This window comes from Anguilla rostrata, chromosome 10, assembly GCF_018555375.3.
Source record: "Anguilla rostrata isolate EN2019 chromosome 10, ASM1855537v3, whole genome shotgun sequence".
NCBI lineage: Eukaryota > Metazoa > Chordata > Actinopteri > Anguilliformes > Anguillidae > Anguilla > Anguilla rostrata.
Genome location: NC_057942.1, coordinates 32,699,231 through 32,712,308, shown reverse-complemented (window position 1 = coordinate 32,712,308; position 13,078 = coordinate 32,699,231). Strand labels below are relative to the sequence as shown.

The window sequence follows — 13,078 nt, the reverse complement described above, 5'->3', positions numbered from 1 at the left end:
ATCGATACACTTGTGAAGGCAAAAAGATCCCAAGTTTCAGGAGCCAGCAGCAGCAAGTAGACTGCAGGAGTGCAGTAAGAGAGAAAAAAAGTGTGATGACACGAAATTTGTTTGCACTCATGAATACAGATCATTAAAAATAAGATTAATCTGGTTTCATATTAAAGACAATTAATATTGTGCAGTATATTCTCAGCTTCAGTAGGCCCAGCCTAGTAGTTTGATCTGATGTAGTCTAATCTTATTGCCCATGCACGGCTATAACTTTTATTTTTTATTTCTTTTTTATTTATTTCAAAGCAGTATGACAATTAAGGCGAAAATATTTTTTTCATAGCTCCCACTTGAGTTTGTTTAGTGTGGTGAGTTGGTTCAGGTGTAAAACTGCATTCACTTAACTGTTAAAATAAACCAGTTGTTAACACATTCACCGCCTAACATGAAATCATTTTTTTTTCCATTGTTGGTGAATAAATGTGTTGTGCTTAGAAAAGATCCCTTGTCATCCGTGATTATAATATGTAGGGTAGGCTACAAATGTAGGCTGAATGATAAAGCATAGTACTGAAAAACAAAGCTAAATATTTGGAGTTGACATTCTTTTACTGATCCGGCCCACCCGAGAACAGAAAGTCTGGATCCGGCCCCAGAGCCAAACTGAGTTTGACATGCCTGCTGTAGGTGATCACTTGGAAGGTGATCACTTGAGGAGAACCCAGCATGTTCTGGGTGAAAGCTGAACGATGTGGAGTTTTTCGGGGGGGGGGGGGGGGGGGGCGGCGGCGGAGGGCGATGGTGGGAGTGGGGCACGCTCACAGGGGAGACCTCTAGACTGGCGCGGGCCCGCATGCTGAGAATAGTCAATGGCGTACCCGGCCCTGAGCCCGCGGGGCTGGGCCCAGCCGGAGCCCCCCGCCGTCGCCGCCTGCATCCCGCCCCCTCGATTTCACCCGAGCTGAGGGGTTCAGGGGGCTGTCCCGGACCAGGGCGTCTTGCCACTGCTCGGCCACCCCCGCTGACAGAGAGAGAGCGAGCGGGATGGAACAAGACATTCGCTGCTAAAAAGACCAAAACCGTCAACCAGCGAGAGGTCATTGTTGCTCGAAATAATTGTTGGGTAAAATGTTAATTACTCCCACACTGACAAAACAACTTCTGTCCAAAAGCTTTAATTCTCCAGCCAGAAATAATGTTTTTTTTCCCCCTCATTATCTTTGGCTGTGTGCACTTTGCATGTATATCATGCTAGTTTGTTTGTTTATTTAATTTGGATTTTAGATAGAGAGAAAGAGAGATGGTGAGATGGGCGAGAGAAGAAAAGAACCAAGTGAGAGAGTGTGAAAGGAAACGGGAGAGAAAAAATAGAGAGCGTGGAGAGAAAAAAAGGAGAGTAGAATAAAAGAGAGAAACTGCCCGGAGGCCTTGGAGCTCTACAGACATGATGGTTTTTGAACAGAATTTAAAAGCGGCGCTTTTACGCGTCTGTATCTAACGCGCTGCGACATCGATTTTCCTGCCAGTTTGAATGATTGACGCGAGCTGACAGCTGTGGAGCGTGCTCGTGTCAGGCTAATCCGAGAGAGCTTCAGAAGCAGCGGTGCGTTCGAGTACGTCTGCTATCCCGAGAGTTCCGCCAGAGAGAGGATGTGGTATTTGGCCAAAGCGCTTTCCCCTTCAAAGAAGCAGCCTGAGAATATTGCAGCTAAAAATACGCACGGTTACACATTCTGTATTAGAAGTGTACTGATTTGTGGAAATTTGCAACTGGGGGTTGCAGGTTTGATTCCCAAATCAGGGAACCGTCTTTGTTCTATTGAAAAAAAGTGTGCTTCCCTGATTTGGTTTTGTAAATGTCCAGCCGTATAAATTGATTTTTTTGTGAATGTAAGCAGTGCAAGCTGCCCTGCACAGGAGTGTTATGCCAGCGACGTGATGTATTTACATGGAAAAACTCATTTAGGTGAAAGAGTAATTGCTTTGGATTCTGAATTAGCATAAACAGCCTGGGCGGATCGCGGCGACGCGGTGCTCGGATGCAGAGGCGGGACGGCTGTTGCGTCGGCGGACTTTTTCTGCCGCCCGCTCTCAACGCGGCCGACGTTTCCGCGCGCGAGGCTCGCGTTCGACGAGGGCTGGCTTCCGCGCCGGTGCCCGTGGGCGCGCGAGTGACTGTGGACAGGTGCGGTGGTGGGCCTTGATCCGGCGCTTCCTGCCAGGAGTCGAGCCGCGCTAAACAATCCCTGCGAGGGTGTTATTAAGAAGATTTGAAAGATTGCGACTCTGGAATGGCGGGATGTTTCGTTCCGCTGCAGGTAAGCCCTTGTAAGGGTAGACATTATCGGAATGACACAGAGGGAACACGCTGTTAAGGGTCACCGTTGCACCGGGGGCCACCTAGGGCGATGCACGCAGTTATTTTCAACAGACCAATTTACCTGTCAGTCGGCATTCACGGGCCGAGTATAATTTTTGAGGCGGGAAGAGGTTTTTATTGCTGCTCGACTTGGCGCGGATGGTGGGGGGGCTTTTAAATGTTGAATTTAATGCCAGCAGGAAAGCTTAGCAACCAAAAAACAGGTTGGATAAGTTCAACGTAGGCGCAAGTGGAAGATTTACGAACCACTAACTGCCATACTTTTTTTTATTCCACCCCCCCGTTGCCCAGGCTGTTTGATTGCTAAGTGTTAATGTCTTCCTCTGTGCGGCAGGGCCGGAGAAGACCGATGAATACCTGCTGGCCAGGTTCAAAGGCGATGGCGTGCGATACAAGGCCAAGATCATCGGCGTGGACAACGTGCCCGCCGCCCGAGGCGACAAAATGAGCCAGGACTCCATGATGATGCTGAAGGTACGCGTTTAAAATCGCCGTAAACCGCGCCCCCCCACTTTTACGTGATTAGCAATCGCTCGACGGCGCTTTCTGAATGATGAGAGCAGCTGTAGTGCACCGATTTGCTTGTTGAGAGGCACGAACGGTGGTTCCAAATCAGAGAGAACAAAATTATATCAATTAATCGGTCAAATTGGGGTATAATTGTTCTAATTGCTTGCCTCTCTTACTTAGTGGAGCAGTTTTAATTTCTTAAAATTCTATGCAGTTGTTAACAAGTGAGTCATGTTTCAGGACAAAGTCTTTAGCATATATTTATCAGTGTGCATGGTCTTTCTAAAATGTGTTTTTTTATTTATTTATTTTTTTATTGTAATATATAATGCGATCAAGTCAGCATGAACCAAACTCCCTAAGGAATATTTCCAGAACCTTGTTGAATCCATGCTGCTAAGAATTCAGTCTGTTCTGGAGGCAAAAGGGAGGCGATACTAGATGGTTGTTGTGTTTTGTCGCACGCAGGGTATGGCTGCAGCTAATCGATCCCAGGGAAAGCACAAACAGAGGATATGGGTCAACATATCTCTGTCCGGGATCAGAATTATCGATGAGAAAACGGGGGTGAGTGCATCCCCTCTGTTTGTTTGGAGAGTGGGAAACTGCAGTTGCTCACACTTGGACTCTGAACCTGAGCTTCTGTTTTTTTCCCCCCCCACGAGCCCGGGTATAAATGATCGACTCTCTGCTCTGCTCCCCAGGTAATAGAACACGAGCACGCCGTGAACAAGATCTCCTTCATCGCACGCGACGTGACGGACAACCGAGCATTCGGCTACGTGTGCGGCGCCGAGGGCCAGCACCAGTTCTTCGCCATCAAGACGGCCCAACAGGTACGCGCTACGAACGCGGTGCTGACGTCGTAGGCCCCGCCCCTCTCTGAGTCACAGACACGGGTGGTCTGAGGAGGAGAAACCAAATTTGATTTGCCGGTGGTAGTCTGAAGTGAGTCACACGCGTTTTCGTGAAGAGCTCTTTTCCTGACCCGATTAGTGTACGTTGCCATGTGTGTTATCAGATAGCGGTATTTCCTGTAGGTGACAGGAAATCAGTACTCCGCGGGGGTCTAACTGACCCTGTTCGTTTGTGTTCCAGGCAGAGCCTCTGGTTATTGACCTGAAGGATCTCTTCCAGTTAATTTTCAATCTGAAGAAAAAGGAAACCGAAGGCACAAAGAAGGTAAATGATTTTGGAATATTTGGTCTATGTAAGGTCCTGGTCTGAGGGCGTCCTCCGTGGGGGACAAATCATTGAAGCTTTTTCATTCTTTTTTTTTCCCTGCAAATTATATCCTGACAATATCTGAGAATAGTCATAGGACTGCTATTCCCAGAAAATAATTTCAGTGCTTTATATTTCAAAAATATACTTTAATGGCTTTCTGTGTCTAGAGGAAACCGTTGTTCGACCTTGGGGTGTGCAGTTCTGTTTTGTGTTGTAAATGAAATGGTGTTTGGGTGTCCTGGTAATTTTCAGATCTGCTATGTATTTACTCTGTCTCTGGCTTTAAGCCCCGTGGATTACGGTCCTGCAAACTTGCATTTACCACCCATTCACTGTCAGCCATTAATCACAGAGACAACCGTCAATGGGAGCATGTAAATATTCCCACCAAAATGTGAGTCTGTTTGAGCGCTTTGGGAAATATTTACTGCCCCTACATGCGTCGGCCATGACCTTTGTATCTTTAGGCAGCTGTTCCCATTCACAAAAAAAAAGGTTTTCGTTTAAACTATCGTTGTACAATGCATATTTATGTCATTGACTGTCATATTACCTGACAATTATTTCACAAGTTCTTCTCAATTCAGATATGTATTCATCATTTTAAGAAATCATCAGTCGTCATGTATGTATACTGAATGCAACATGCTTTTGTTTTTCTAGGATGAAACTAATAAGGTGGTAGAGGTAAGTGCTAAAACAAAAAAAGTTTTTTGTGGTTTGTTGTCACAATTGGTTTATTTTATTCAGGAGCGTCTCTCTCTCTTCACTTGAATTTTCAGAATGGCGGTGATTCCTCACAGACTATCGAAGGCCCAGTGGATAAATTAAAAGTAAGTATTGTCTGAATGATCTCATATATGTAAATATTTATGTGTACACACCGTGATCACACACACAAAATAGAAGTCCACACTGTCCACATCGATACTAGCAAGGTCTACCAACTGTATTCGTACGTAGCTCTGGGCAAAACTCCCATAATGGAGTAGTGGTGTGTTTGTATAAGATTGACTCCAGTTTTTGGCATCCACTTTGGTGCATCCAGTTGGCTGGTCAGCCATTACGTACCCCTTAGGCCGTCTGGCCGGCATTCTGCAGGGGAAGCGTTAAAGTTTACAGGCAGGAAGTTCCTGAAACGGCCCCCATACCGACTGCAACAACTCCATATGAACCAGACAACTGCATTCGTTCCCCCTCAGGGATTCTTTTAAAAGTTGGATTCCAGGATAAAACACACTCTTGTGTTTTTTTTTCGGTCGTCCTCACGATTCACAGCCCGTTGCATGTCTGTATTGTTCCGCTCCTGGAGACGGTTGCTAAGCAGACTTCTCTTCCCATTTTTTTTTTCTCTCCCCCACTCTGGAACGCCAAGATCCGTGATGGGAGTTCAACTAAGGCCACGCCACGGTGTAACATTCTCCCCTAAACGTGTCCTCTCCTCTCTCTCTCCCTTCGTGCTTTTTCTGACAGGGTGTGGAGCAGCTGGACCTGTTTGGAGACATGTCAACACCGCCTGACTTGCACTCTCCCTCAGTAAGTTATACTTCCCAACCGGAAAGGCCTGGACATAGAGACACTGTGGACTCCATTGGACTTTAGGGCTAAACATTTACCACAGGCAGACGGCTCAGGATGATAGTAATAGATTTTAAGTGAAAAGAGAATTGATTACTAACGAAAGTGATGTTATCAGCATAGCTTGGCCAGAAGGTGCTTCACAGAACAAATCTGAATGCGAAATGAGAGGTTTGTTTTTGAGTTCTTTGGTTTTCTCAGTATGAAAGTACGTCTCAGTGTAGCTTAGCAACCTTGAAACCATAACAAGGTATTTACATTCGCAAGGAGCATAAATTTACTTTCAGCATGATTTATGGTCAAAAGAGAACAAAGCCAGAAAGTTTGTTGCTTCTGGGAAGACATGACTTGATACTGCAGATGAACTGTATGATTGGGGGGGTAGCCTGTAGCCTACAACAAACCAACCATGTGAGGACTAGAGAATGATTGGCACCAAGGCGCACCAGTCATTTTGCAGTAATGTTCTTTCAGCCGACAGCCTACAGTCTCTCAGCCGTTGTAAAGTCAGAGGCCCTGATGACCTTATGCTATGACGTGAGGGGAATGTGGTCAGTGACTTGAGCTGGCTAGGCCTTAATGGTATAAACATGTGGTCAAACCTCCTGAATATAGAGTTTATGATGGACTACAGAGGTTTCCAGCACTGAACCAGGGTTCTTTTTTTCTAACACAAAAGCATATTACATGCATGCCTGGAAAATGAAAAGTGAAAAGTGTTGATGTGTGTTTTTTAATGCTCTGCGGGTTTTTGATGTGTTTTGCTCTTTTTCCAATTAATTTCTCGTGACCGTGAGAAATCGCGCTCAGGTAACTATTTCCCAAAAGTATTTTTCGAGCGCTCGCACTTGCAAAATGTGATTTGCCATCAAAGCAGGCTTCCATCGTGTGCAAACCGCTCAGCGGGGGTCTGACTCCAGATATCATGCGAATCATCACGGCCGGCAAATGTGTTCAGTGATCTGCATGTCCCTGTTAGTCTGGTTTATTCATGAACTGCCCATTTCCTCATGGCATGCGTGTGATTCCTCATGCTTAGCGGTGTGTTTATAGAGATTGCTACTTTCACTAAACTTAACCTATTCTCTCTCTCTCTCTCTCTCCTCTCTCTCTCTCTCTTCCCTTCTTACTCTGGCCGGCCAGGAAACTAAAGACATTCTACTGCTGGATCTGTCCACGGAGATCGACAACAACCAGAACTGTGTAAAAGGAAACCCCTTCTCCACTTCCTCTTCCTCTGTCTCCCGCCCCAGGCCACTGCCCAGTGCCTCGCCTGAAAACCCCTTCTCCTCCCAGCTCAGCTTCTTTCCCACCCCCATCCCAGACCCCTTCAGCGACGACCCCTTTGCCAAAAACACCCAGCCGGCCCCGGAGGGCCCCGCCAAATCCTACGGCTCGGCCGAGCCTAACGGCCGCCCCCTGAACGGCGACTCCGACTACTTCGCCCAGCAGTTCGACCAGATATCCAACCGGACCGCCATGCAGGCACTGACCAACGGCCACTGGCCGTCGAACGGCGGGGTGGCGGGGGCGGAGACGGCCGCCTGGGCGCGGAACGGAATCCCCGCGAAGGAGCGGAACGGCTCGCATCACGGGCCCGCCCACAACCCCTTCGCGGAAGGTTCCGGCAAGAGCCGGCCTCTGCAGAACGGCGTGAAGCAGGAGCCGGCGGGGAGGCCGGGGCCGCCCGCGCCCCCCGCCAAGGATTCGGTGGTCATCAGCCCTCCCCCGCTCAACACGAAGGCCGGACGGGGACGAAGGAGTGTGAAGGTAGAGACGGGAGCGCGGCCTCTTCCTCTCGCGTGTCCGCTGCTTCTGTGTGTGGTCCCAAACCAGCGGTGGGCAAACCCTGGCCTGTCCATTGTGGTATGAATCCTCCATGACAGGCCGCGAGCACTAATACACGTGTGTACACGCCCCTACTGGTGCAATGGAGAGGTTATTAAAAATAGGCGAACTGGGAAGTTCAGTTAATGTTATTCATTCCATTACTGGACACTACTGAAAATGAAAACAGATTTTCCGGTCAGGGGTTGCCCACCATTTTTCTGGTCTTTCATAAATGTTGTAAGTAGTATAATTTGTGCATGAAAAGGTTTGTTAGAAGCTTGCTGATTGGTTCTCTTCTCTTTGCTTGTGTTACTGGCATATGCCAATCTAATCTTATTTGTTGCGCATTTCTGTGATCTGTATAACCTCTGTCTGCTCGCCGTGCTCTTTGTTAACATGTTTTATCTCTGATTTCATTGCATCAGTGGTTTGTTCAAGGTAAGTGCTGACAGTGGCGTTGACCTTCTGATGACCTTCTAATCTGTCTGCCAGAAAAAAAATTATTAAAATATTTTTGTTTGAGAGTAGGTGTTGCTCAGCGCATATGCATTCGTAAAGAATACCATTTCAGCTGCCCTTTTGGGGAAATATATGATTTCCATTGATTTTTATTCTTTTTTTTCCATTAGCCATTCATAACCCTTCCTGTAGAATGAATCTTCTGGTGTATTCACTACAGATGAATAGGCTTCAGATGAAAGGCCTGTTTTGAGGCAGATTGCATTGACTTTTATTAACCTTTTTTCTTCGTGTTCTCTTCAGTCCCCTACCAACGATCTCCTGGGAACAGACCTGTTCGCTTCTCCCAGCCAGGCTGAGTCTCCCTCCCCACCTCTGCAGGACCCTTCCCCTCTCAAACAAATGGATCTCTTCAGCAACGGCCTAGCCAACAGCGCCGCCCCCCTGGCAACTTTTGGTAAGGCGTGACGGCTTATCTGAAAACAGCGGCTTGTTTTGACGTACAGATCGTTGCCCTTTCATTGAATTCCAGCAGTGTGGTTTTGCATGTACATCCATGCTCATTCTTACCGTTCTGTGTCCTCCAGGAGCCTTACCATTGGCTGCTCCTGCTGTCACAGCGACCGTCTCCTGGATACAGCCGGCCCCCTCCGTGTTCTCTTCCTCGGCTGCTCTTCCGCAGGTCATGGGGTCGGCCTCCCCGCCCACGGTGTTCGGCACCCCACCCGTCCCCGCCTGGGGCCAACCCTCGCCCACGTTCGGGGCCGCCCCCGTCCCTCCGCTCCCGTCCTGGGGCCAGGCACCCTCTCCGGCGCCCCCCGCGGTCTGGCCCCCGGCCCCGCCCGCTCCCAAGGCCAACCCCTTCCAGACCAGCGTGTTCCCAGCCACGCCTGCGACGGGATCACCCAGCCCCCCTCCCCAGCCTCCGCCCCGACCCGCGCCCCAGAAGGAGCCCCCCCGGGTGGACAGCAACGCTTTCACCGACCTGGACCCCCTGGGCGAGCGGGAGCCGAAGGCCCGGGAGGACATGTTCAAGGATTTTCGGATGGCCCGGCCGCCGGCCGTCCCGGCGCGGAAGGGCGAGCAGCCGGCCGGACTTGCCGTAAACGGGGGGTTCGCCGAGTACTTCTCCAGCAAAGTTGGGCTGTCCCAGCAGGACACAGCAGAGCAAAATGGCTATGACATCACTCACATATCGCCCAAGATCAATGGTATTACTTTTAGTGTACTTTTTGACTTTTTTGTCTTCTCTTTCACAATAACCCAATTAGTTTTTTCCTTCCTTTTCTGGCTACACTTAACTGAACTAATATGCATGTACAATTTAGAAAGAATCGCTGTTGGCTAACGCTAGCTGTCTCCGGACTGATTTGCCCCATATTTCAGGTTGCAGGGACATTAGCGTTAGAATTATGAGAGTCTGTGTCTGATCAGTCCCAGGACCCAGGAGAAGTCAGACTTCTGCCTTCTGTCTCCAGTCTTACAGCAGGTCCTTATGCGCAGGCTACCCTGTCATATTCTATATTAATATAAAACAACTGGAGGAGATGTTTGAATATGAAATAGTAGATGCCTATGCCTAGGGGATACAGGAAAGGCACTAATAAGTTGTAAGGCTTGGTAATGATATTTTAGTACTGTTTACCTGATGAAGATAAAGCATTGTGGGTAATGGAGTTTTTTATTTTTTATTTTTATTTTTTATCTCTTATGGGGCTGTTATTTTCTCTCCAGATCTGCTGAAATCTGTGCCCCATCAGCTGGCCCCCACCACTGTGACCCCACCCCCAGCCAAAGCTCGCTATGACAACCCTTTTGGTGCTGGTCTCTTTGCTGCCTCCTTTCCTGCGATGGTACGTACATGCCTCCCTACACTTTGAAGAAGAGGTTTTTTTGGAATGTTTTTTCCCAGTATTCCAAGTCAGTGTTCTAGAACTCCATCACTTTCAATTACCAGTAGTGATTGTTACATCAGCATTAGAACGTTCAGTTAAGAACATTCTAATCCCATATTTGTGATATTATACTTTAAATGGTTTAATTAAAGCCATTGTACTCTGTCATTTTGACTGCCTCCTTTAACACCAGACCAGACGATGCAAAATGGCAGTATTGTGTAGCCTGTGAGTCCCTATAGGGTATATCTTGTATATTGGCCACAGTGTCACCCAGGGAGGGACGATTTCAGCTGCTGGGGTCTTTTACAGCAGGTCAGGTGGTGGAGTGCAGAAAAGCAACAGCCTGCTGACTTCAGGCCATATTTTAGAGGACATCTTGCCATTCCAATATGGGCAATAATGAGAAAATAAGACTAACAAAATGCTTGTACAATCACCAGTTTATATTTTTCAACGTTAGGCTCTTTGCGATTACCGCAGTCTCTGTAATATAAGGGCCCTATATAGCTGTGTGTGTAAGCGGGGTTTCTCTGCTCTGTTGTGCAACAGAGTGCTCCGGCCGTCCAGCCAGTTGGGTCAGGCCCCTTTGGAGCACCGCCTGGCAACCCCTTTGCCTGACCCGCCCCAAGCGGCCAGCGCCGTCAGCATACATGTGAGTGCGTGTGGGACATGTACCGCCTAAGCTTTGAAGAAAATTATCCCTGTTCCAACATGTCTTCTGTACTACCCTCTATCTACCTCCCATAGGACTGCAATAATTGTCTGTTTATTTTCTTGGCAAAAAAAAAAAAAAGTTTTTTTTTTGTTTCTCCCCCTCTCCAGGAAGGCCATGCTGTTGCCAAGAGTTCATCCACAGAGCACTTCCTGTTTCCTGGGCACTTCTTGGTTTCCCACCTCCGGGCGCTTTAGCCTGTTCCCGATCTTCCTGATATTCCGTCCTCGGGTCGACCGCCGCATCCGACCCGCCATCGCCCTGATCCTCGCCCCCTTCAGTCGCGAACGCCAGCGAATAAGCCTCCGCTTCCAATATCTGGGAAGTGCGTCCGTCCCTTTTCAGCAGTCGCGCTGAGCCCATTTAAATAAATAAATACATAAATATAATTCTATGTAAATATGATTGTGGAGATTGAAGAACAACAAAGCCATCTGTTCTGGAAGGCAATGCACACTGCAGTATTAAAGAAGCAGACCCATTCGGAAGTGGATGTACATTCCCGGATGGGATGGGTTGGGGGGGGTGCTAATGATATTAAAAAGAAGAAAAAAAAATAAAAAGTTGGCGTGTGCTGTGTGTGGTTTGCCCAGTACTCATGTTACAATCCTTCTTGTGCATCGGCCTCTTGGTTTCGCCACACAGACCCTGCAGTTTACCAGAGACAAATGTACTCTGCAGAATGTTTCCTTCCTCCCCCCCATCACAGCACTGACAGCCTTGTTCTGCCTGGATGTCCTCACTTCCTGAATGTAACATAACTAATGACAGAGTACGCCCATCTGGTGCTCTCTTGGAGCCTTTACACTGCTGTAAGGAGAACCAGGTTCCTGTCTCTCTGTGAGCAAGGGCAGGTTTTGAATTTTTTTTCTTCATCATTTCAGTGGTTCACAGCGCCATCTTCTGGAACATACAGGATTTTGTGAAATTGTGTCCCATGGAAAAAATTATGGGAAGGAGGGGGGTAACCAATTGACATTTTAAAGCAAATGGGGGGGGGGGGGGTATACACTGTTCTTCACCAAATTGTACTGCAGTTTTATTTTCAATAACGAAAGGGGATTTTGGAGCACAGCAAATGCCTCAAAGCGAGGAATATACAGCTGTTATACAGGCTCTGTCCTGCATCCTGATAATGACCGTCAGCCCCCTTTCCCCCAATGAAAAGAATAATTACTCATTCATTTTTTCCTACTTTCCATACTTATAATGCCAAACATTTTATTAAATGTTCACACAGATGTAGACATGCAGTCCTTGTAGTCTGCGATTTAAGAAACACTCATTATGCATTAGAGGTGGCATGATTGCCTGTGGTGGAATGATTTTTGTTTTTTAAATACTGTTTAATAGTGGCATTTACATGCTGACCTGTCAGGTCATCCCAATACCTTGCTTAGCTGTAGAAATGAAATGTAATATTTAGGACAGTTGACTGGACATCCACGCCATTGACACAATGTTTAAATCATTTTCTCTCATCTGAGAGAATCTCTTTTTTTTTCTTAGCTCATGCTTAACTCCGACACAAGAGAAAAGATATACGTTTTTGTTAAATCGCAATATCTATCGCTTATCCCCTAGTTTGTTGATTGAACATGAAATCAGTAATATGTTGACGTACAGCATGGCGTTAATGAGACATTTCTATATGTCAGAGTCCAGCCTGTATTTAGGACAGTTAAAGATCACACACAATCTCTCATACTGGAAATTGAAGTAAACATCTTATTCGTCGAAACTTTGCGTGGATGTGTGTGCCTGTTTATGTGTATATATTATATAAATCCTGTTATGCACTTCACCTTTATCTTGGATGTTGTGTAACTAAAGTGAATTTATTATTTAGTCATTGCAATAAACTGGAAATTTAGCTCCTTAGGCTCTAAATATTTCATATAACTTTGTAACAACTCTTTGTATTCAAAAAAATGTAAGACATTCAGATATGCCTTATAATAAAGCAGTAACTGTCTAATGGTGACTGTTTCATTTAATTCACTGTCTGAATCTGTTCTCAGTTATATGACAATGCACAATTTAAAGATACACACTTGGCTCTGCCCACTTCAGGATATAGTGACAGTGGAATAGATAAGGTTTTTTTTCTATTCTGAAATGGAGACAAGGATTCAGTTTAGAAAACATCAAGGCAATGGTTTCACTTCATTGACATAGAAATTTCACAACGGTTTAAATCTAAGCAAAATGGGGAAATTACAAAACAACAATACTACACATATTTTAAATGAATAAATACCCAGTTGTCAGTTGTCAGTGAGGCATAAAGTAAGCCACAATAATATTCAATAAAGAAAAAAACTGACACAGGCACACAGAGCAGAAGAGTTGGCAAAAAAAATTGTATAAGAGCAGGGGTTTGCCAAAGATACAACTTAAAAATAAAAGGATGCCGACTGGTTTAAACCACATAGGGTCAATTGCAGTGTGCTTAGCTGGAATTTAAACTTTGTGGTTAAATCTGTAGAC

General features: G+C 46.5%; 1 protein-coding gene across 2 annotated transcripts in view; it reads left to right on the top strand.

The window, feature by feature from the left end:
- si:ch211-204c21.1 (disabled homolog 2) overlaps positions 1–12,566 on the top strand; it is a 28,516-nt gene extending 15,950 nt beyond the window's left edge. The window contains exons 3-15 of one of the 2 annotated variants that reach the window (XM_064296586.1): positions 2,709–2,848; positions 3,353–3,451; positions 3,589–3,720; positions 3,983–4,066; positions 4,775–4,798; positions 4,894–4,944; positions 5,585–5,647; positions 6,833–7,459; positions 8,282–8,435; positions 8,566–9,189; positions 9,713–9,831; positions 10,423–10,528; positions 10,699–12,566. In XM_064296586.1, coding sequence (XP_064152656.1) covers positions 2,709–2,848; positions 3,353–3,451; positions 3,589–3,720; positions 3,983–4,066; positions 4,775–4,798; positions 4,894–4,944; positions 5,585–5,647; positions 6,833–7,459; positions 8,282–8,435; positions 8,566–9,189; positions 9,713–9,831; positions 10,423–10,494 — 2,189 coding nt within the window. In that variant the 3' untranslated portion in view covers positions 10,495–10,528; positions 10,699–12,566. The remainder of the gene's footprint in view (positions 1–2,708; positions 2,849–3,352; positions 3,452–3,588; positions 3,721–3,982; positions 4,067–4,774; positions 4,799–4,893; positions 4,945–5,584; positions 5,648–6,832; positions 7,460–8,281; positions 8,436–8,565; positions 9,190–9,712; positions 9,832–10,422; positions 10,529–10,698) is intronic. The other variant, XM_064296587.1, reaches the window with a different exon arrangement.
- The last annotated feature ends 512 nt before the right edge of the window (positions 12,567–13,078 follow it).